Below are 24,125 nucleotides of genomic sequence, written 5' to 3' on the forward strand. Positions count from 1 at the left end.
TCCGCTGGGGTTTTCCTATGTCACCACCAGCAGGGTGCATTTGCAGGTGTGAATGCTCCCTTAACCTCTTCAGCTTTCACACCTGTACACCTCCTATTGGCCAGAGCAATTTTTACATTTCTGCTTTGGTTCTGTTTATTTGGTGATTATTTTGTCATTACTAAAGATAACTAAGTGACACAAATATAATTTCTTGGAACAAACAAGGCATTCTTTTGCTGCTATGTTTTGTTGAAACTATTTTTTTTTCGATGAAACTGATAGACAAAAAAGTAGCAAAACTAAAAAAATGCACTATTTTACACTTTGATCAGTTATTCAAAGGAGCAATATGACCAAAGCTATTTTGGCTGTACTTCTCATATGAATTACAGTTAGTTCTGCACTCCTGTTTCCCATTTTCACTCTACAGTTGGCATCCACCCAGTTCCCTGGACTGGCAGCTGGCTTAGCCTCTCAGTAAACCGCTGGGAGACTGAGCCAGCAGTTTCCGCTCCTTCCACTGCCCAGTGTGAGCCAGGGACTAAAGTACACATGATGAGAAAATGGGACAAAAAATAGTGCTTTCATAGCGATCGTCCGATAATCTGATCATTCATACACAGCTTTCAAGAGGTGTTTACGACAGTTCATGCAAACTATCCGAAGGGAGAAGCACAAAAATTTTTGTCCTACAATAACAGAACAAATGATTTTCATTTAATCAGTGCAGTATTCGTTCGTAAAAAATAGAGTGACAAAGACCGTGCATGCTTGGAAATGAAAGAATAGATTACAATACATACATTACACCATCGCAGGAAGTTGTATTCAGGAAGTTGTATTCTGTCTTACGAGAATTTTCTAATTCTAGTAATCAATTCATTTTCAATATGCACCTGGTACACACGGGCTGAATATCGACAGGTTCAACATAAACCGGCTGACTTTCGTCCAGTGTGTACAGCTACCTGTCTGACTTCTGTCGATCGGCATGCTCAGTTCCCATTGCAGAGCCATCAAAGGACAAATGTGGTATTGCATCGTTGCTGCACCCACCTAGGTGAGTATAAATGGTTTTTTTTCCCAACCTCATACTTCTCTTTTAAATAAAATAGTTACTGCAGATAAAACTTATATATTTTATTCTTCTTTGACCTGTTTAAAATGACAAAATTATGATTCTGGTTCAAAGCATTGCAACATAATTTCCAAATTAAACATTGACTTTTCTTTTTTGGGAGTATGTAGCACAACTAATTCCTCAACTGGTTAACTATGCAGACCATTTTGTATCTTACAGTTGCCAATTCTAGAATTCTGTTCCACGTCATTTAATAGCAGTAGAGAGTTCTACTGTGTAAGATACCAATCAATGCAGAAAGTTTGGAGTTTAAAGTGGTTGCAATCCTCAGGCATGAAATGTGAACAAAGAATATCTCACTGTAATGTGTAAAAACAAATAAATAAACTTGTGAGCCACTGAGGTGTACTTAAAAAAATATGAGTATTAGATCGCTGGTTAATATGCCCACTTTCCTATAATGTGCGTTTATAAACAAAATATTTAAATAATTACCGCGCTCTAATACCATCAAAAAGTGCAAAGTGCTTATAAAATAATATAAAAGTAATAAATATAAAGTGACTGATGTGAGTAAAGAGATAAAAAAGGTATAAGAATGAAATAAATTGATACAATGGTGTCATATTGTCAAATCACTATATGTGCCATCCTTATATAAATGTGCAACTATTCCATCTGTAAACCACAAGAGAATAAATATACTATAAATGAAAATAAAAATAAAAAAACTGCTGTAAAGAAAGCAGCAGTACTGTCCCAAATGTGTCCAGCAAAGACAGATATGCTCTCCTTCAGTATGTAGATCAGGTCTTTGCAATAATGTTGGAAACCTGTGTGGGGAGGGGCAGTGACGTCACCGCGCATCCTATCTACTATACGGCGAGTACTGAAGGTGTGTGGACACACACCCACCGCTATGTTTTAGCTGCAAGCTGCAGATTTTTGACAGATCTTAAAGCGCTATTGTATTATATGACATGTGAGTGCATTATGGAAGCACATTAAAGCTGTTTTTACCCCTGGGATAATACACCATATTCTTTATTTCTCTTTTGCATGAGACATACGAGGAGCATAAAGGCAGAGGATTAAGGAGTGTATCAGAGGAGGGAGTATCCCTCACAGCCCTGCAACCACACAGGTTTCCAACATTATTGCAAAGACCTGATCTACATACTGAAGGAGAGCATATCTGTCTTTGCTGGACACATTTGGGACAGTACTGCTGCTTTCTTTACAGCAGTTTTTTTATTTTTTATTTTTATTTTCATTTATAGTATATTTATTCTCTTGTGGTTTACAGATGGAATAGTTGCACATTTATATAAGGATGGCATATATAGTGATTTGACAATATGACACCATTGTATGAATTTATTTAATTCTTATACCTTTTTTATCTATTTACTCACATCAATCACTTTATATTTATTACTTTTATATTATTTTATAAGCACTTTGCACTTTTTTGTTTGCACTTTTTGATGGTATTAGAGCGCGGTAATTATTTAAATCTCCGTAATGTGTACTTGTCTCAATCCAGAGCACTAAGTGCCATTTTCATCAGCTGCCTCGTTCCTCTACTATTGGCACGAGTCACTTCTGAGGAGTTTTCCTGAAACCAAGAAAAAAATGGTGACAGGGGAGGGCACAGCCTGTGATTGACAACCTCAGCTCTGTTCCTGTATGCTGTGTGAAGGGGGGCGTGTCCCTTCTCTCCAATCAGCTCTCAGAGCTCTCCTAACCCATGTAAATTCAGCCTCCTGTTTTCAGAGCTGAGAGATCCTGAGTAAATTCTGCACTTTGAATAGATGTAGGGGACAGATTGCTGCAGATAAACAGATACAACATATTCAGGAGGATTTATTTAATATCTGTGTATCACCTTAGACCAGTCACTTCACTAGGTATATGTACAGTGGGGCAAAAAAGTAGTCCGCCACCAATTGTGCAAGTTCTCCCACTTAAAAAGATGAGAGAGGCCTGTAATTGGCATCATAGGTAGACCTCAACTATGAGAGACAAAATGAGAAAAAAAATCCAGACAATCACATTGGCTGATTTGGAAAGAATTTATTTGCAAATTATGGTGGAAAATAAGTATTTGGTCAATATCAAAAGTTCATCTCAATACTTTGTTATATATCCTTTGTTGGCAATGACAGAGGTCAAACGTTTCCTGTAAGTCTTCACAAGGTTGGCACACACTGTTGCTGGTATGTTGGCCTATTCCTCCATGCAGATCTCCTCTAGAGCAGTGATGTTTTGGGGCTGTCGCTGGGCAACACGGACTTTCAACTCCCTCCAAAGGTTTTCTATGGGGTTGAGATCTGGAGGCTGGCTAGGCCACTCCAGGACCTTGAAATACTTCTTACGAAGCCACTCCTTCGTTGCCCGGGCGGTATGTTTGGGATCATTGTCATGTTGGAAGACCCAGCCACGTTTCATCTTCAATGCCCTTGCTGATGGAAGGAGGTTTGCACTCAAATCTCATGACCCCATTCATTCTGTCCTGTACATGGATCAGTCGTCCTGGTCCCTTTTTGGAGAAACAGCCCCAATGCATGATGTTGCCACCCCCATGCTTCACAGTAGGTATGGTGTTCTTTGGATGCAACTCAGCATTCTCTCTCCTCCAAACACGACGAGTTGTGTTTCTACCAAACAGTTCTATTTTGGTTTCATCTGACTATATGACATTCTCCCAATCCTCTTCTGGATCATCCAAATGCTCTCTAGCAAACTTCAGACGGGCCCAGACATGTACTGGCTTAAGCAGGGGGACACGTCTGGCACTGCAGGATCTGAGTCCCTGGCGGCGTAGTGTGTTACTGATGGTAGCCTTTGTTACGTTGGTCCCAGCTCTCTGCAGGTCATTCACTAGGTCCCCCCGTGTGGTCCTGGGATTTTTGCTCACCGTTCTTGTGATCATTTTGACCCCACGGGGTGAGATCTTGCGTGGAGCTCCAGATAGAGGGAGATTATCAGTGGTCTTGTATGTCTTCCATTTTCTAATTATTGCTCCCACAGTTGATTTGTACACACCAAGCTGCTTGCCTATTGCAGATTCAGTCTTCACAGCCTGGTGCAGGTCTACAATTTTGTTTCTGGTGTCCTTCGACAGCTCTTTGGTCTTCACCATAGTGGAGTTTGGAGTGTGACTGTTTGAGGTTGTGGACCGGTGTCTTTTATACTGATAACAAGTTCAAACAGGTGCCATTGATACAGGTAATGAGTGCAGGACAGAGGAGCCTCTTAAAGAAGATGGTACAGGTCTGTGAGAGCCAGACATCTTGCTTGTTTGTAGGTGACCAAATACTTATTTTCCACCATAATTTGCAAATAAATTCTTTCCAAATCAGCCAATGTGATTGTCTGGATTTTTTTTCTCATTTTGTCTCTCATAGTTGAGGTCTACCTATGATGCCAATTACAGGCCTCTCTCATCTTTTTAAGTGGGAGAACTTGCACAATTGGTGGCTGACTAAATACTTTTTTGCCCCACTGTACTTTAAGTGCATTCCCTTTATTGCCTAATTTAAAGCTCAGTCAGACCCTCGCTAATTATTACTGTAATGTCATTCTGTGTATACAGTGATAAATTTGAGGCTTTTTTTTTTTTAAACTGTTAAGTGCTGCAGCAAGGGTTAAAATACTCTATGGTGGCAGCACTTAGGAGAGTCAAACCTTGACTCTCTCACAGAAGTGGTCTGACATGTATCCTGGATGCTACTCTAATCAACTTACTCCCTGTTTAGTGCTGTGTGAGAGCTGTGGTCTGACTCCCCTATGTGCTGCCACCACAGGGTGCTTTACCTGCTACAGGAATTGGCAGCTGCAGTAAAAAAAAAACGGCCCCATATTTATTACTGTATGGACAGCCTGAATGCAATATTGTAAAAATCAATTGGGTTTTATTTTGCTTTAAGAAAAGCTTCTGTCTTCTGCCCGATGCGTCTGAATGAACATGTACAATGCTATCAGAGTAAAGGTGGCCAGACACCCTCATTGACAATGTAGGCAAGAAGGGTAATATAACATGCTCTGCTTCTGATGGATCCAATGAAAGCATGTGACACTTTTGGGTCCTTTATAATGCTGACGTCATCTGTTCCAACTCCCAACCCCCCACTCCTGGATCTTGCAAGAATTGGACCATCTGAAAACAATCATTCTAAATCCCCTAATCAAGACCTGTTTACAAGTAAAGGGTTTTTATGAATCCTGCTATACCAAAAACAAGAAAAATGGAAGCATGGGTTCCAGGTCTATACTCACCAATTCAGTCACCATAATCGGCCACAACGAGGTAAGATGCTGCGGTGAAATCCTCAGTAACAAAACACGGAAAAACAGGAACATCTGTGCCGCCATTATAGACGTCTGTCCTACACGAATATTTTCTGTCAAACGTTCTGAGGATAACCAAAAGTACAAAATATGTGACATAATAGCAACATTTTGTTTAAACTGATCAACTCTTCATCAGAAATAGGTGATAATATCTACATAAAAACATTGATAGAGACAGGCTCATGGCAGTCACACCATCTTGCTCCTGGCCATCAGACGGCAGTAGGAAATTACCTTGTATAAGAGGAAGGTACAAATGGTACTGGTCCAGCTCCCCGCTGAAAACGGCAAAGCCCTGTCGCTTCAGTAACATGGCCTTCTGTTCACTGCTGGGGTAGAGCTTCAGTGAACCGCTTGGCATGGCTATAGATGAAATACAAAGAGGAAAAAGATTAACAGAGCAAATTCTGAAAATGCAAATCCAGATGCCTTTAATTTAGCAAATCTATTCACATAAACCTGGAAGATTTTTTTGGCTTCACTTTCTGTCCTGAAGAGATGTGAACAGATCTCTGCAAAGTGGAAATCCAGCAACTGTTACCAAACATATGATCCCATCAAATTTCCCCCAAACCCCAGCAAAATTTGGGATTTTCCCTTTATTTCTTCTGACTTTCTTCTGACAACACCAGGAAAAGAAGTCAGGGTGAATCACTCCAGAGGGGGTACAGACAGCAATAAAAAATTAACAGTGGTTCTAGATGTTTCACACTCTATACCAAACTTAAAAAAGCGGTGTTCCCTTTAACCACTTCCTGTCCGGCCCATGTATATAAACGGCTGGACGGGAGCAGTGCAGGGGCGGGTGGCCATTTATAAACGGCCTCGCTGCCCCCTGCTTGTGCGCACTCCCCGGGAGCACGCAGGACCGCGATCCGGGCACAGTGGAACACCGATCGTTGTAAGGGACTGTTTGAGGTCCCGATCATGTGATCACCGATTGGCCATTCAGTGATCACATGAAGAGTAGTAAGCAAGATATCACTTCTGACATCATTGCTTACTACATGTGAAATCTATTCACAACAGTCTTGTACCATGTGACAAGCTGTGACCATTCACAGCTCACACAGTATTTCTCAATGGCTGCAAGAATGGGTGTAAAAGCAATTTGTGTAAAAAAAAAGAAAAAAAATCTTCATAACTCCCCACAAGTAGTACATTGTCACTATGGTGACACTGTACTGCTAGGGTGACAGTATGTAAAAAAACAAAAAAAAAAAAATAAAATAATATAAAAAAATAAAAATGTAAAAACTTTTTTTTTTTAAATTATAATTTTTGATTATAAACTAATTTGGGTTTTTTTTTTTTTACTAAAAAGAAAACTGAATACATTTTGGCCAAGATTTAAGAAGAAAGATTATTTTATTTGCAAAATTTTATAAGAAAAACACTTTAAAAATGTTTTGACTTTGTCATTTATATAGCAAAAAAATAGAAATCCCAGTGGTGAATAAATATCATCAAAATAAAGTTTTATCTGTCTCAAAAAATGCTAAAAAATCAATATGGGTACAGTGTTGCATGACCGCGCAATTGTCATTCAAAGTGTGATAGCACTGAAAGCTGAAAATTGGCCTGGACAGGAAGGGGGTGAAAGTGTCCGGACTTGACGTGGTTAAGCAGTGTTTGCAGAGATATTTCAATATAAAACATGTAAAAAATGAGAATGCACTTACTCATCAGATCCTTAAACATAGTTTTCTCATGGGTCAAAAAGTGATCAATGATTGACTTCCAACTAAAGAGTAAGAATACAGATGAATCAATAAAGATAAGGCCAGAATGTTACAGAATACAAGTACATGTTTGGTAATACGTGGAGGAGGACAAAGGTGAATGTGGCTAAATGGCTATGGCAACTGAATTACTGCCAATTCAATGTTATGAAGCCCCGCCTTCCTCACTCCAATCAGCATTTTAGATTCAGATTGGTTGCTATATGTTACTGAACACTGCTGTACTGAATACGCCTACTTGTATGACAGCAAACGGGGATTTGGGAGGCCAGTATTACCAGGGAATTGATCCAGCTGTGTCACAGTCTGTGACCATAAACATCACAGAGGGGTTAATTTACTAAAATCGATGAGTGCACAATCTGGTGCGGCTCTGCATAGAAGCCAATCAGCTTCCAGTTTTAAGAGACGAATTGCACAAGCTGAAGTTAGAAACTGGCTACCATGCACACCTGCATCAGATTTTGCACTCTCCAGTCTAATGCAGTCCATACATGGTTCGAATTCCGAACGATTTTTCGTCCAAAAATCGAAACGTCGTTTGTTCTGTAATCCAATGGTGCCACCAATGATTTTGAAAATCGTTTTTCATGCATTTTCCAGCATGCCCAATAAACGAAATGGGGAGGAACCACAAAAATCGGCCGATGCCATTGCCCCACTAACGGAGCAAAAATCATACGAAAATCATTCGGAATTCGAACCATGTATGGCCTGCATTAGTAAATCAACCCCAGTGTGTGGCGGTCAGCATTTGTATTAGTTTGCCTTAAAAGAGGTTTCTGTGCTGTATCTAAATTTAGGGAATAATACAATTTACCTCAGAGTTTTGTAACTTTTATGAATTCACAAACTCCTCTGTGAGGAGATCAACGCACAGAGATGTGATATGCATGGACTGCAGTACAAGGCACTGAAATCCAACAAAATGCAATATGAGGCACTGTACTGCAATTGGGGAGATTTACTAAAACCGGATCACTCAGAATCTGGTGCAGCTGTGTATGGTAGCCAATCAGCTTCTAGCTTCAGCTTGTTCAGTTAAGCTTTGGCAATAAAACCTGGAAGCTGATTGGTTTCTATGCTGAGCTGCACCAGATTTTGCACTCTCCAGTTTTAGTAAATCTCCCCCAATGCCCCAATGCGTTGACAGAAACAGATGCTGCTGAAAACAATGCACTTCCTGATGTCTATGCATTCTGTAAGTGCTGCAAAATAATAAAACAAGCATCTGCTGAAAATGAGCCTGAGGCTTTAAGTGATCTTGTCTTCTTTGTTTTGTGGTCCTCTCCCTCACAGCTCCAATGCCACTATGAGCCACAGTAGTGACATAGGGGGTCTTCTGAAAGAGGGGCAATCTTGCCAGACGAGGAACAGATGGGATCTATGTTGCCTTGTTGTATCTCGTGAATAGACAAGAGGAAATGCCATGGGACAGGTAAGTATTAAAACAATTATTTTCTGTAGAGCATTTATTTTTATTTTGCTTATGACATAACAGGGTCATATTAACCTTTCGAACGCACTGCTTTAACTTATTTACACTATTTCATCCTCTTACTGAAGGCACGATGTGTCCATCTGGAAAAATCCTGGGTCCATGTACAAATCGAGGACCTCCTTCTTCCAAGCTCGTTTGGTATAGGCATAGCCACTGAGGCTGCTGAGAAGCTGGGCACCGGCACGAAAACTCGGAGCATTATATGCACTGGAATAACAAGACATTAATAAGGTACGAATAAATAAAAATAATGGCGCCTATGGAAAAAATGTAGGTCATTAACTGATATACCAGCTGCAAAATCCACCATAAAATAAATACAGTGTAAAAACAACACAAAAATAATTTGCGCTAGTAAATAAATATACAATTATACCTGTAAGCAAAAAAATATATAAATACTATTAAAGTGAGTAATAAAAATAAATATAAGTGTCCAAAAAAATAGTCTAAATTGAGATATACAAATCCGAATAAAAAGTGTACCAAATTGTGACAGTCCACCACCACAAGCACTAAATAAACTCACCAGAGCTATAAAAAACAGAAGCATATGTTGCTCTGGGGGCGATGATATAAACGGAGTAATGAACCATTCATGGATGTATCTTCAAGGAGTAATATTCTGCAGAACCCAGCTGACCAATTTCATTGAGGCAATGCTTTATAATTAAATACCACTGAGGAAATCCACTTCTCCAAGGGATCACTTTAATCGTATCCAAAAGGGTAATACCAGACACTCGGAAGAAATGACAAGAATTTCATGGTGCAGTATTTAAAAACCAACTTAAATTTATTATGCACTTTTATTCGGAATTGTATCACATATCTCAATTTGGACTATTTTTTTGGACACTTTTATATTTATTTTTATTACTCACTTTGATAGTATTTATATATTTTTTTTGCTTACAGGTATAATTGTATATTTACTAGCGCAAATTATTTTTGTGTTATTAATAAGGTACGACAGGGAAATGGAATCTTCAGCTGTAAATAGAGCCCGCAAAGACTGTTGTAGTTACCTTAATGTCCATTTGGATGTGTTTACATTTTTTGGTGTCTATGGAATACAACTGCTTAAGTAGGTATGTTTCTTAGTTCTGTCAGTACTGTTTGAAGTTTGAGTATAGAGAAAATGGTCACACCCCCGCAATGATGATGAGGCCTGGGACCTTCAAAAACGAAGTGGTAAGTGGGGCGTTGTCCTGAGATTTGCGATTCTGCCACGTTCTGTACAATTTAAATCATCAAAAGTCTTGTGTGTAGGAACTCAATCAACCCAGCAGGCCTCTTGAATTCCATCACAACAGACCAAGCCATTTAAATTGAAGAAACATTTCTCAGAGTCTGTAAACTTCAAAGGACCTCTATAAAGCCTCATAAAATTGGCCTTAACCATTCTAGAAGTAACATTACTTAGCTAGAATAAATGCAGCTGGTAAGGGCCAGATCTTGATAGCTAATTGAGTATAGCAGAAAGGATATCTGGCCACAGAACACTGAAAACTTGAATCCATTGCTCTCTATGGAGCGGCGGGTGTAAACGTACATGTGTCTGTTTACACCTGCCTGCATACATTCCGATCCTATCTGCTAAAAACAGACGGATGGGGATCCATTCCCCATCCATCTGGCGGATCGGATGACAGTCGGAAGGAAACAGACAGGCGGTCCGTTTCCATCCAACAGCCCATAGAGGACAGCAGGCTGTGTCTGTGTCCACGCTGCATAAGTGGAGCAGACACGGACTTGTCATCTGCTTGCTCTATGGGCAGATCCCCTGCTGGGCAAGCAGATCGTCTGACATCTCCTGAAACACGTTAGCTTACCACATCAAGGGTTTCCCATCATTTAGGACTGTTACCACTGGCTCTTTGTCTTTGTTTTTATCTTCTTTGGTTTGTGAGTATGCACTTTTATGTATTTTAATAAATTCATTTTTTACCACGGTAATGCACGAAGAGACTGCGCCCCTTTTTTTTTTTTTTTTAATTTAAATATTTATTCATTTTCCATACAAAATACACGTTCCATCATTACTCTCAAATAACATACAAAACCTTCAATTTATAGCCATTTCTATCTTTATTCCTATATTCCCCCCCCCCCACCCCTCTAATACCCTCGCCCACCCTAAAAACCCATCCCCCACCCACTCTGCATTTCTCCATTCCATCTTTTCCTAAGTAAGATATACTCTCATACATCCCGCTCTACTACTTCATATATTTCACCTTAGACACAAAATCTTCCCATTTTCCCCATCTCCCATAATATAACCCCATCTTGTCTTCTTGCATATGATATAGCTTCTCCATCCCACACATCTGATTTACCCTTTCCACCCAATCCTCTTCTCTCGGCACCTCTGACCTATGCCAAAACTTAGGTATTACACCCTTTGCCGCATTCAGATAGTACCATATACCCGAATCCTTGTATTTGTTCACTGATAGCTCTGTACTAAACACAGCTCTGGGTCCAATCCCATCTTTATCCTGGATATTATCTCAAGAAAGTGCGCCCTTTCTTTGCTTTTCCTTTATCACTACCAAGATTTCCCGATCTTTCAAGGGCTGCACCTCAGAGAATGACAGATACAGTACCCCCATTCAGCCTGAAGATTTCAGCGCTGGTTTCGTTTTTCTTCACACATTTTGGAAATACTTTTCTGTGTGACAGCGTGCATTGCAGACATTTCATAATGCTCACACTTGTTAAAGTAGTTGCTGTGAGCGGTGCGTATTTTCACTGAACATGAAGTGGCAGAGATCTGTGAGTATAAAGGGCTAACCAGACACTCCAATCTGCTGGCACTTCGATTGTTGCCCTGTGAGCTGCAGAATCTCAGGTGAGGCTGAGTGTCATTGTTACACACTGGTGACAGCGGCGGGATAGTGACACCACTGTGGTCACATATCTGTGGCAGTGGCCGGAATCTGCCATTTGTTACACCCACCCATAATACATGTGCTCAGTGCAGGAGTGGGATGGGCATGCCTACACCTGTGTACTTTTCAGAAACTTTCAAAAGGCCCGTGATACCACCAGAACGTTGAGGTCTTGAAGCAGGGTGTCATAATAAAGGCATGCTGTTTTATCGAATGGTCCTTGCTCTACTACTATTTTTTTGTTATAACCTCCATTGCCGGTTTACTTTAAAATGTTACAAGAAGTTTAGTTGCATTGCAAAAGAACAAAACATTTGTAAATACAGAAAGTTCAAAAGTGTCCGAGGTTACCTATGATTTCGTAAATAGGGAAAGACGTAGTACAGGAGGCGGGATATTAGCGGAACAGCTTTCTCCTTCTCATCACTTCGGTAAACCATGTCCAGCAGTGTGGCCAGGACCTTCACAGAAACAAATGCCTGAGTGAGACCTCTTAGAGGACAATTTGCCTTTATATATCATGCAGAGAAGAGCTAATCCTTCCCCATGTTTGTTTGTCAATGACACTTTTCAGACACTTCAAACTCAGTTTGCTATTATTTTGAGATATCAAATAATAGGATGTTTGTACTCACCATAAAATCATTTTTCTTGAAGTCTATTTGAGCACAGTGCTATTAAACCCAAACATTTATTATATTGCCGCTACCAATTCTTAGATGTGAAAATTAATTTTCTTTTTTAGGCTTTCTTTCTTTTAATTTCATCTGGTGATCCAGCCAGTAAGTCTGTTTTTACAAAAAACAAGCTCTCCTGCAGTTACAGGGTTGAGACAAACCATTCAACATTGGCAGGGGTGCTTAAAATGATCAGCTTTTATTTATGTAAAACCTTTATCCAAAAAGGAATAAATAATTGCTGTACCTGCTTATAAAGTGTTAGCTGGAGTTTGGCTTTAATTTGTTAATTTAGAAATTTGTATTGTATTTACAAAATCTGCTAGTCCATCTGATACTTCTTCCTCCCAGACTGACATTGGTGCTGTCCAAATCTGCCCCTTGTGTTCCTTAATCCAGAATGGAGGCACTCTACTACAGGAGGTGTGTTACTGGCTAGATCACCAGGTGAAAACAGAGGCAGGAAAAAAGCCTAAAAAAGAAAACTAATGCAGCCACCACATTTTTGGTTTCAGATTTAATACTGCTTTACATTTTTGGGTCATACAGCTGCCTACAGGAGGACTGGACACTGGCAAACAAAAAAACCTGTAGGCCAGCCCAGGATAACTCCTCCTACTACCAGCATGCCTCAGTTATGTAGCAAAGCAGTACCAAGAGCATGATCATAAACACAGAGGGGTGAGATACAGGAAGTCCTTCACCCTGGGATGCTCAAAAGCAGTCCAACCAAGGAGTCGCCAACACAGCAAACAGGCATAGGAAAACAACAGAAAACTGGGTATTGCCTGTAGTTCAAAGAGCTGCCTTGAAGACTTTATGCCTGAAACTGGCACCAGGTAAGTCACCAACACCCACCTGGCAGATATTGAATGCATTACCAGAAGATCAGGTGGCACCAAATTTGGAAAATAGTTCCTTGATGCTGAAAAGCCCAAGAAGCACTCACAGATCTAGTAGAGTGTGCCTTGATAGGAAAGGGTGGAACCAAGATGTAAGACCATATGCTTGAATGATGGTCTGTCTTTGCCACCTAGAGATGATGGAATGAGAAGTTGCTGCACCCTTATGGAGACCCTCCGAGATGACAAAAAGGGAATCAGTCTTTCTGAAAGAAGCAGTGCTGGAAAATGGACTCTCACAACCACGGCCATATGCAGACAATGGTAAAACATTTTCCTTTTTGTGAAATGGAATTAGAAAGAGAAATGGAAGAATGATAAGTGGAGGTGAAAGGCAGAAACTACCTGAGGGCCTGAACACAACCTTGTTACTATGTAAAACCAGAAAAGGTTTTTTGCAGGATAAGCTCAGCTCAGACACTAATCCCAGAGGTGATGGCTACAAGGAATGCCATATTGTAGGTGAGAGCAGAAAAAGGAATGTCTCTAATAACGATGGTGCCGAACACCCCCGTGTTTGGTTTTCTGTCAAACAGTCGAATCTAAAGAATGCTCGAGCGCAAACTTCAAACTCAATGCAAGTCTATGGGACTCAAACTTGTAAATTCAAAAGTGCCCATTTTGAAGGTTTATATGTCACCACTGACTCCACCCAATTGTGTACATGTGACCGGTAACTATCAGATCTGTCATACTGCGACTAACGCTCGGCGGGTGCGGACGGGTCGCAGTATGACAGATTTCTCTTAGTTGGCTAGTCAGGATAATGCTGGACGCCATGATTGTCGATGGATTACATCAATGAAACCATTTTTTTTTCTTTTCATTAGACTTGTCAAAAACTGTTTTGTTTTTTGTTCAATTAAAGGAATTATTTAAAAGCCTGGTGACTTTATATTTTCAAAATGTAACCCTTTAGTGAATGGGTAGGGGTATCCCTTACTCATTCACAAGGGGGGGCAGCATCAGGGTGCCCCCATATTTAAAGGGTTACCCTGATACTAATGAGCCCTCCTGCCCACAGATCCCCACAACCACCGGGTTGGGGTTGCGGGGAAAAGGCCCTAGTCCCCATTGGCATGGGAACACCGTCCCAATGCCGAGGGCACATGGCCTGGTAAGCCGAAGGAAGGGGGTGCACAATTGCCCCCCCCCCCCCATTTTCTTGCCCTGCCAGGTCTGCACTCATATCAAGAGTCTAGTAGGAATTTAGGGGGAATCCCACTTTTTTTTTTTTCTTTTCAATTTTTGGGATGGCGTTCCCCTTCAAAGGCCTGGTATTGCTTTTAGGAGGAACCCCACGGACTTTTCTCCCCCAATTTTTAGGAGGTGGGGTTCCCCCTTTAAAGTCCTACCACACCTAAAGGGCCTTGTATGGCTTTTACAGGGAACTCCGCACATTTAAAAAAGTTTTTTTATTCTGTGGCCCCTCCCAACCTTCCTATCAGACCCAAGGGGCCTGGTATAGATTGGGGGAGGTTGTTGGGACCCAAGTTGTTTCTTTTTTTTTTTTATGTATTTTTTTGTTTTATTTAATTTGCTTTTCTTTTTTAATATTATTAAAAGTGTAAGCAGCCAATCATGGCTCTCACAGTACATTGTGCTGTGATTGGCCAAAGCATTGCACCCTAACCTGTGGTCAGGTACGTTGCTTTGGCCAGTCATGGCTCTCACAATACACTGTGAGCCATGACTGGCTTCAATTCACGAGGATCAGACTTTCAGTCCGCGGCTCTGTGCCGGAAATGACGTCACTTACCTCCGCCCCACGCCACCAACCCACGTGGCTTTGTCAAGGAAGCTTAGCGACATCATTTCCAGCATGGAGCCATGGAACCGGAATTGCGCTTTTACAATCAGTGTATATGTTAATGTTTTTATTGGCATTTGTCTTTTAATTCAATAAACAGTATTGGAGGCCATTTGTTTTTCGTTCCCTGGGGGTCCCAGAGTGGAGGAGAGGAAGTGGAGGTGACATTTTTGGAGTGGAGGTTATTCTACTGATGGAGGAGATATACAGTGTGACCAGTTGCTGCCATCTAGTGTCTACTTATGGAATTACAACTAAGCACTTGTGACCTGCGTTTAATTATATAGGTCCTGGTGTCCAGGTGAGCTGCTATCCTTATATGTGGTGGTGGTGTTTATCACACTATTGATTCTGGATCACTGGAGCATATTTGTTGGGTAAAGCACAAAATTAACTGGGGTATATTTGTCGGGTGAAGCACAGAATTAACTTTTTGGAACAATGTTTCACCGTGATTGCGGTACTTCTATCCTTATGGACAATTTATAGCTCTTACTCCACTGATATTTCATGGACTTTATACAGTCTCTCTTTTATGCTGCACTTTACTGTTTCACATTTATTGAATGATTTATTGAACATTTTTTATATTTGATTTTTATATGCTGCACTTGACTGTTCCGCTAAAATAAATCAATTTTTTTCTTTGCTATATATCAGATTGACGTTGCACTTTATTTTCACTGTAATATCATTCACTTATTTTAGCGCTGCACATTCTATATATAAAGCCATTTCTATGGCTTTGGGACTCCAGCAAACAACTAAGAACTGCAGTTAAGGTCAGTGTTGACGATTCAACAATAAGAAAGAGACTGGGCAAAGATGGCATCTGTGGGAGAGTTTCAAGGCGAAAACCACTGCTGACCAAAAAGAACACAAAGGGGGTTGACTAAAACTGGAAAGTGCAAAATCTGGTGCAGCTGTGCATGGTAGCCAGTCAGCTTCTAACTTCAGTTTGTTCAATTAAGCTTTGGTAATAAAACCTGGAAGCTGATTGGTTTCTATGCAGAGCTGCACTAGATTTTGCACCTTCCAGTTTTAGTAAATCAACCCAAAAGGCTGGTCTCACATTTGCCAAAAAACATCTTGATTATCCCCAAGACTTTTGGGAAAATATTCTGTGGAGACAAAAGTTGAACTTTTTGGAAGGTGTGCGTGTCACTACATTTGGCATAAAACTAACACGGCATTTAATAAGAAGAACATCATATCTACAGTCAAACATGGTGGTAGTGTGATGGTCTGGGGCTGCTTTGCAGCTTCAGGATCTGGATGACTTGCCGCAATTGATGGAACCATGAATTCTACTCTATTCTATTCTGCCAAAAATATCTTGCCATCAGTACTTGACCTCAAGCTCAAGCGCACTGCATAGCAAGACAATGATCCGAAACACACCAGTAAGTCCACCTCGGAATGTCTCATAAAAACAAAATTAAGGTTTTGGAGTGGCCTAGTCAAAGTCTGGACTTAAATCTAATTGAAATGCTGTGGCATGACCTTAAACAGGCTGTTCATGCTCAAAAACCCTCCAATGTAGCTGAATTAAAACAATTCTGCAAAGGAGAGCAGGCCAAGATTCCTCCACGGCGATGTGAAAGACTCATTGTCAGTTATCGCAAATGCCTGATTGCAGTTGTTTCCCCCCAAGGGTGGCAGAGCCAGTTATTAGGTTTAGGGGGCAATTACTTTTTCACATAGAGCCAGGAAGGTTTGGACAGTTTTTTCCCTTAATAAATGAAATCATTTAAAAATTGCATTTTGTATTTACTCCGGTTATCGTTGTGTAATATTAAAATCTGTTTTATGAACTGAATCAATTAGGTGTCAAAAAAATGCAAAAAACAAAAACATACTTCTCTTTAAATAGCAGAGCATTAGAAAAAAACAGCTGGTAGTAGGAGGTGCATCCAGTGTCTAATTTTCCTGTAGGCAGTATAACCCGGAAAGGAAAGATTTCCAGTGTCCCTCAATGGATGAGAAAGAAAATTAGTTTGTATTCAGTTTATCAGGATTAATGAGGATTATGTTTTAGCACGTGTCTTTCCGTAAACCTCATTTGTAAATTATTACGTCCTTAAAATACTTTTCGGCTGCAGATATGAATTGAAACTGCCAAGGACATTCATCCAAATATTAGGCATAGATGTTTGATTGTTATCTAGACTGAAACTTACAAACTGTGCCAAGTACCCATTTACACTCAGATGTAATATACTTATGAAGTGTAAATACGAAGGCTTGTCCCATTATCTACACCTGTATTCTCATATCGTGTCAGTACTGCTTTCAGAACACAGGCCACCTACAAAGAATACTTACCACACTTCTGGCTGATTTCATGGTCAAACAGAACATAAAGAGGCCCTGTCAGGTTTCTAAACGATCCATAATATCAGTTCTCTGAGGTAGAAGAGGTGTTATACTCACCTTTCCATAGGCCTGTGTCTCCTACCTCCCCCTCTATTCCAGTGCTGCATCCTCTTTCATCCTTTTCAGCACTGCACACAACCAGCATGTCTGTGTCCGCAGCTGTGCGCTATGGTCCCTTCCTCTGACCTGACAGCACACAGCAGTGATGTAGGAGTCAGAGGATGGAGACAGAGTGCAGCCAGGAACACGGGCTTTCAACCCTTCTAAAAAAGACTGACGGAGACTGCAGGGCTAGAACAAAGCACATATAGGACACACAGGCCACCAACAGGTGAGTACACTTTTTTTGATTTGTTTACAGACCTTATAGGGGCTCTTTAACCCTAGCTTCACATCTGTGCGGGTGGTGCCGCTGCAGATCTGCACGAAAATCCATGCAACTGCACCACCCACACAGAGAACTGCGGACCCCTGGGCAGGTGCCATTAGTTCTAATGGCATGCCGCCCGCAGTGGAAAACGCAACCGTACTGGGAACCTTAGTTCCCGTGCAGGCTGCGCTTTCCCTGTGTGTCATGGGCATGGGAGTCCATTCAAATGAATGGGCTCTCGTGGCCGCATAGATGTGAACCAGGGGTTGAACTCAACTCCAGCTATTTTTCATTTTAGTTTTGGTCAGAGCGGGAAAAAGATAACACTTTTTTTGTGTTTTTCTTTAAGGTCTGTGTCCCGTAATATGCCAAAATGTACAATATCTTTATTTTTTCCTTTTTTCCCATGGTATGATATAACCCCATAGGATCACTGGCGTTAAAGGCTGCGCTGTGTATGCTCAAGACCCTCTGTAGTCACTTTCTATGGATAGCTACTGCAATTGCCAGGGAGGCCCCCTCACGTTGACGGCTTTCAGAAATACTATCCAGTATTTTTGTTATACTGTTCATTTTTTTCACTATTTTTTTACTATGTACACCAACGACATTGGCTTGTTGCTTTTTCCTTGCTCTGCTCTGACTTTCTCACTGATTTTTGAAAAACTTAAATAACGGATTAATAAAAACAAATGTGACAATATCAGATTATTTTAAGATTATGCTACCAAACCAATTAAATGTCACATCTACACACATGTGCACGATTGTTTGTTTCCTATGGTAAAGGAAATATATACATGAGATAAGATTGTTCACAGAAACAGAAAATTGCTAAAATTCCATTTCAAATGGAATGATCTTTCTACTGTTGTTGATGTTCTGCAAACATAGCAATACTAAACAAAATGTCACAAAATACGGAAAATCACACATTTTCTAAGGCTCGGTTCACATCAGTGGTGACGCTGCGAGACCCGCACAAATACCGGCAGCTGAAACCACCCACACAGAGAAATGCGGGACTCGCAGGCGGGTGCCAATAATCCTTATGGCACGCTGCCAGCACTGGAAACCTTGGTTCCCGTGCGGGCTGTGATTTCAGAAATACTGCAGGGAATTATTTCTTGTGTGTCCTGGGGCACAGCAGTCTATTCAAATGAATGGGCTCTCATGTTCGCGCAAATTGTGGCCCAACATGGCCACACAGGTGTGAACCTAACCTTAGACTGCTTTCTTAAATGACCATAACCGTAACCATACTATGTACTGGATTTACCAATAACTCTGCATTAATGCGGAACTTCATCCTAAAGGGAAGTTCCACCTTATGCCCCCCTTCTTTTGGAATTTTTTTCTTTTTGGGGGAGTGGGTACCTAGCTTTGGTAGGTACCCATCCCTCTTCTGGTTGAATCGCCTAGGTGATTTCACTGGAAGTTTATTACCCAAACCCCCCTTTCCCCACCCACAGCCTTTTGGGACATGTCTCAGGTCCCAGCAGGCTGCAGGACCATTCACACAGCGCAGCTTGTACATGCACAGTGGGAAGCCAGAAGAAGTCATAGCTGGCTTCAAACCCTAAACATGCCAGGGCCAGGGTCCCAAAGACCGACAAACAATTGGTCCAGGTTAGGACAGCGCTGGATCCCTGGACAGCAGCTACAGTATTTGTGGCTGCCAACTTTTAATCTTTTACAGACTAAAGAACCACTTTAAGACAGTGCTGAGAGAAAATAAAGCTCACCTCTGCAAGCATGGAGAGAGCGTGCACACTGTACACAGATGGCGCGGAGGCAGAGACCATGGATGACTGCGCTGCGGCATTTTCCTCTGTGCGGAGAAAAGAATTACAGTTCAACCTAGACAGACATAACAGGAAGGAGAAGACCTAAACCAAGCCATCCTTAATAGGTCTCTCATTTCCTGGTCTTTTATGGCACATAAGCCCAAGTTTGTGACTCTTTAGAAATCAAGATATGACAATGTTGTCTGTTTTTTTTTTTTTTTAGAGGAAGATTAGATCCCGTTTTTGGAATAATTCAAGCAGAAAATCAAAAAAAGCAACTGTATATTAACATTAGAAGTCCACTACTAGATGTAGTATATGAGCTAAGTCAAGCCTGAAATATTAGCAAAGCTATTACTTATTTTTAACCGTAAAACACTTTCATGAAAACATCACAACTGATAACATTTTGCTATAATATAATTTGATTGGGGTACATTCACACCCCTGCATTTTGACAATTGTTCTTGTTTTGATCATATCAGTTTGAGATGCTTATGAGATCATTCAGAATTTTTTGACAGATGCATTTGACTTGTAGTTAATCTCCTTCTGCACTATAAAACAGATGAACAGAGGGAGCACCAGCCTAGTGCATTACTAAAATATTATACTCACAAACAGATTGAGTCAACAGGCATATCAAAGAACCAAGACACACCTGTCTCCAGATCAACAACGCATGACCTGTGATGCAGGGAGGCCACTTTTTGTCCAATATGGCTTACACATTTGGAGGGGCAAAACTCTCTCCTTCAGAAGAAGCCTGGGCTCTGAAGAAGAGGGGCTGCCCCTCGAAACGTGTAAGCCATATTTCTTGAATAAGGTGTCTCTGTGTGCAGACAGTTGCGTCTTGTGTTTTTTTACATGCCTGTTGACTCAATCTGTTTGTGAGTATATTATTTTCTTTTATATATCAATAAACAGTGTATTATGATAATGCGCTAGGCTAGGGTCTGTCCTCCGGCTGCAGCTATTCCTCCATTTACCAGCACTGATATCGCAGGCTAGAAGTGTGAACACAGAGAGGCGTCCATGCTGGGAGTGTTGAGCACATGCCTTTTCTATTTTAATTTTGTGAGTGGCCAATTTGCATTTGATTTGAACATTAACGCTTTTAACTCTACTGCACTTAGTGTGCGCTCTTCTTGTTTGTTTGCTTGTAGTCATTTGTAGATTACCCCAATCTTGTGAGGAGCAGCACCAAAGGCAGCAAGAGGTGTTTTATTACTCTTGATGATTCCAATGCCTGGGCTAAGGATTTGGGATTTAATTAACATATGGACATGAACTGTTTTTTTCTGATGAACTTAATTTTTGTTTACATTCCACAAGTTCCTTCATTTACATTGTTATATTCATAAGTATTTTGAGTGGGCTAAAAAAGTTTTTTCTTAAATGGGCTCTGAAGAAAAGGGGCTGCCCCTCGTAACATGTAAGCCATGTTGTATGAAAAGGAGTCTCCCTGTGTCATGGGTTATGCATTGCTGATCTGGAGACAGTTGCGTCTTGTTTTTTTGCTATGTTGGTTCAATCTGCTTGTGAGGATATTTGCTTTTCTATATATCAATAAATGGCATATTATGGTAATGCGCTAGGCTGGTGTGCCCTCTGTTCATTTGTTTTATAATGCTGCGTACGAAGGGATACCCGTAGATCTGGGAGGTCAGCAAGGCCTGCTAGTGCCACAGCCATAAGCGGGAGGATTGGGAAGCCTGTTAAACTGGCCATACATTGTACAATTTTCCTTTAGATTTACCAAACCCATATAATAGGAGGTCAAACCTAAACACTTTCAATTTGTATGCAATCAGGCTGGCCCTTGCACTACATAATTGAAGGTAAATCTAAAGGAACTTTACAATGTGTGTGAAGACAGATGCCGCTCTGTGACAAATCCCCCTATGGGTGGTGCAAAATGCATCAGCAGGCGTGGTCAGGATGATGGTTGAGGCCATTCACTACACACTGTTCCTCTCTGACTCCTGGGGATCGGTCTGAGCAGCGTCCATCTTCATACACATTGTCAAGTCTCTGGAATTACTTGGGACGTTGCTCCCTCTTCTCTCTGCCGACAGGGTGATTACTATTTGCTGTCAGCCTCGAGCGGCACCAGAAACACCCTTTTGGTTTAAACCTAAAGGAAATTGAATTGTATAATGTATGCCCAGCTTTAGACTCTCAGCACCACATTCGAGTGCAGGAGAGTGTATTTAAAGTTAACCTCCTTCTTACCTGCTTCAAGAGGGTTTTGCATCCCATAGACTTATATGGGAATTCAAATCCCATCTGACCTGAACAAAAGCCCGTGGACAGAGGATCAACAAAAAAGGCTTAAAAGTTCATAATTTTACAGCCATCTTACCGTACTGCTCTTCATCAGCATCCCCATCATCCAGAGACACCTGTGGCTGGGCCTTCACCTCCAGGTTTCTGCTCAACCAGCTGGTCTGTTCTAAGGAGGAGCCCGCCACGTTTCCCACCGACTCCAGGATCTTCTGTGTCACCTCCTGTAAAAACCCACATGGTTTATCTTTAATATCTGGTGGCAGATATATGACATTACCATTTAGATCAACAGCAAAACCATTGGTCCCTCTGCACATGCCAGGGTGCTAGGTGTAATCCTAGACTCTGATCTCTCCTTTGGGCCCCACATCCAATCAGTTGCTAAATCCTGCCACCTCAACCTCTGCAACATTTCCAAAATCCGCCCCTTCCTGACTAAAGAACACCACAAAACAACTTATCCACGCCTTGGTTATATCCCGCCTTGATTACTGCAACTCCCTCCTCACTGGTCTACCGTTACACAGGCTATCCCCCCCTTCAGTCTATTATGGCTGCTACTGCTAGACTCATACACCTTGCCAACCGATCAGTGACTGCTGCCCCTCTCTGCCAATCACTGGCTTCCACTAACCCAACGTATAAAATGTAAAATACTAACCACAACATACAAAGCCATCCACAACACTGCCCCTAACTACATCACCAAACTCATCCGCAGATATCGTCCAAATCGCCCCACGTCGCTCCTCCCAAGAAATCTTGCTCTGTAGCTCCCTCGTCACATCCTCCCACGCTCGCCTCCAGGACTTCTCTAGGACCTCTCCCATCCTTTGGAACTCCCTACCACAGTATGTCTCGTCAGCCCCCACCCTGTCTGCCTTTAGGCGATCTTTGAAAACTCACTTATTCAGGGAAGCCTACCCCACCTCCACCTAAGAACTGTAGTTGAGACACCTCCATCAGATCATCCCCTGCAGCCATGACCTTTTGTATCACCTCCCCCTTTCTTTAGATTGTAAGCTCCATGAGCAGGGCCCTCCTATTCCTTCTGTACTGAAATGTATTGTAATTGTACTGTCTCCCTTTATATTGTAAAGCGCTGCGCAAACTGTTGGTGCTATATAAATCCTGTATAATAATAATTTGTTGTGACATATCAGGGAAAAGATGGACACATGGGAGAAAGACAGGCAGGACTGCACTGAATGGTGTCAATTTGGAGTGCATGGTGCCAACAGTGTCATGATGAGTTCTCAGAACTGGGTGACATTTCAGGACTGTACATAATGGAGCTTGGAGTGAAATAGTGCTTTGTCCAGGCAGGCGTCATCAGCACAGCAGGCATCAAGATTCTTATATGGCTTACCTGCAAATCCTTTTGGTCCTTCTTGTTTTCTAGGTTTGGAGTCCGGGTTACAAAGTCATTCAACATGCTGGAGGGAGATATATGTATAGCAGAAAATACATAAACACTTACATGACCTGACCTACAGATGACATACAGGACAATTACTGGAAATTTACTGGATATTATATTACAAAAGGCTGTATGAAGCACAAAATACGTCTTGGTAGAACTGTAGCAATTGTACCAAAAAGGGCACTAGGGCTAGGTTCACACCTCTGCACGATGCGATTGATGTGTTTTTCTGGCACTTTTTGCGGTGCGTTTTTAAAAACTTGTTTTTGATGCATTTTGTGGAGATTTATAGCCAATAGAAAACTACTGACTTTGATGCCGCTTTTATTGGACTTTTACGTGACTTTGGGAGGGTACAACCTAGCTGGGACTTTGAGAGGGTGAGACTTAGTTGCAACTTTGGGAGGGTGCGATTTAGCTGCGACTTTAGATGCGTGTGAATTTGACACGACTTTGGTTGAGTGCAACTTTGGATGGGTGTAACTTAGATGCGACTTTGGGAGGGTGCGACTTAGTTGCGACTTTGGATGTGTGTGAATTTGACACGACTTTGGTTGAGTGCAACTTTGGATGGGTGTAACTTAGATGCGACTTTGGGAGGGTGCGACTTAATTGCGACTTTGGATGTGTGTGAATTTGACACGACTTTGGTTGAGTGCAACTTTGGATGGGTGCAACTTAGATGCAACTTTGGGAGGGTGCGATTTAGCTACGACTTTGGATGTGTGTGAATTTGACACGACTTTGGTTGAGTGCAACTTTGGACGGGTGCAACTTAGATGCAACTTTGGGAGGGTGCGACTTTGATGCTTCTTGATTGCCACAGTGTTGCATCAAAGTTGCACTACATGAACAGAACTGTCATACTTTTCCTATTAGCAAAAAGTCACATCAAAGTCGCACCCATCCAAAGTGACATCAAAGTCAATACA

General features: G+C 41.4%; 1 protein-coding gene across 1 annotated transcript in view; it reads right to left on the bottom strand.

Moving 5' to 3' along the window:
• The window catches only part of DOP1B (DOP1 leucine zipper like protein B), a 227,720-nt gene that overhangs the window by 8,928 nt on the left and 194,667 nt on the right, over nucleotides 1–24,125 (bottom strand). Inside the window, exons 26-33 of the mRNA XM_089677928.1 lie at nucleotides 23,140–23,206; nucleotides 21,847–21,991; nucleotides 19,440–19,525; nucleotides 11,911–12,020; nucleotides 8,723–8,869; nucleotides 7,102–7,163; nucleotides 5,654–5,782; nucleotides 5,345–5,481 (exon numbers count right to left, since the gene is read on the bottom strand). Coding sequence (XP_089534054.1) covers nucleotides 5,345–5,481; nucleotides 5,654–5,782; nucleotides 7,102–7,163; nucleotides 8,723–8,869; nucleotides 11,911–12,020; nucleotides 19,440–19,525; nucleotides 21,847–21,991; nucleotides 23,140–23,206 — 883 coding nt within the window. The remainder of the gene's footprint in view (nucleotides 1–5,344; nucleotides 5,482–5,653; nucleotides 5,783–7,101; nucleotides 7,164–8,722; nucleotides 8,870–11,910; nucleotides 12,021–19,439; nucleotides 19,526–21,846; nucleotides 21,992–23,139; nucleotides 23,207–24,125) is intronic.

Source organism: Staurois parvus, unplaced genomic scaffold (genome assembly GCF_062004578.1).
Source record: "Staurois parvus isolate SC_StPar_1 unplaced genomic scaffold, SC_StPar_1.0 ptg000195l, whole genome shotgun sequence".
In the NCBI taxonomy this organism is placed as follows: domain Eukaryota; kingdom Metazoa; phylum Chordata; class Amphibia; order Anura; family Ranidae; genus Staurois; species Staurois parvus.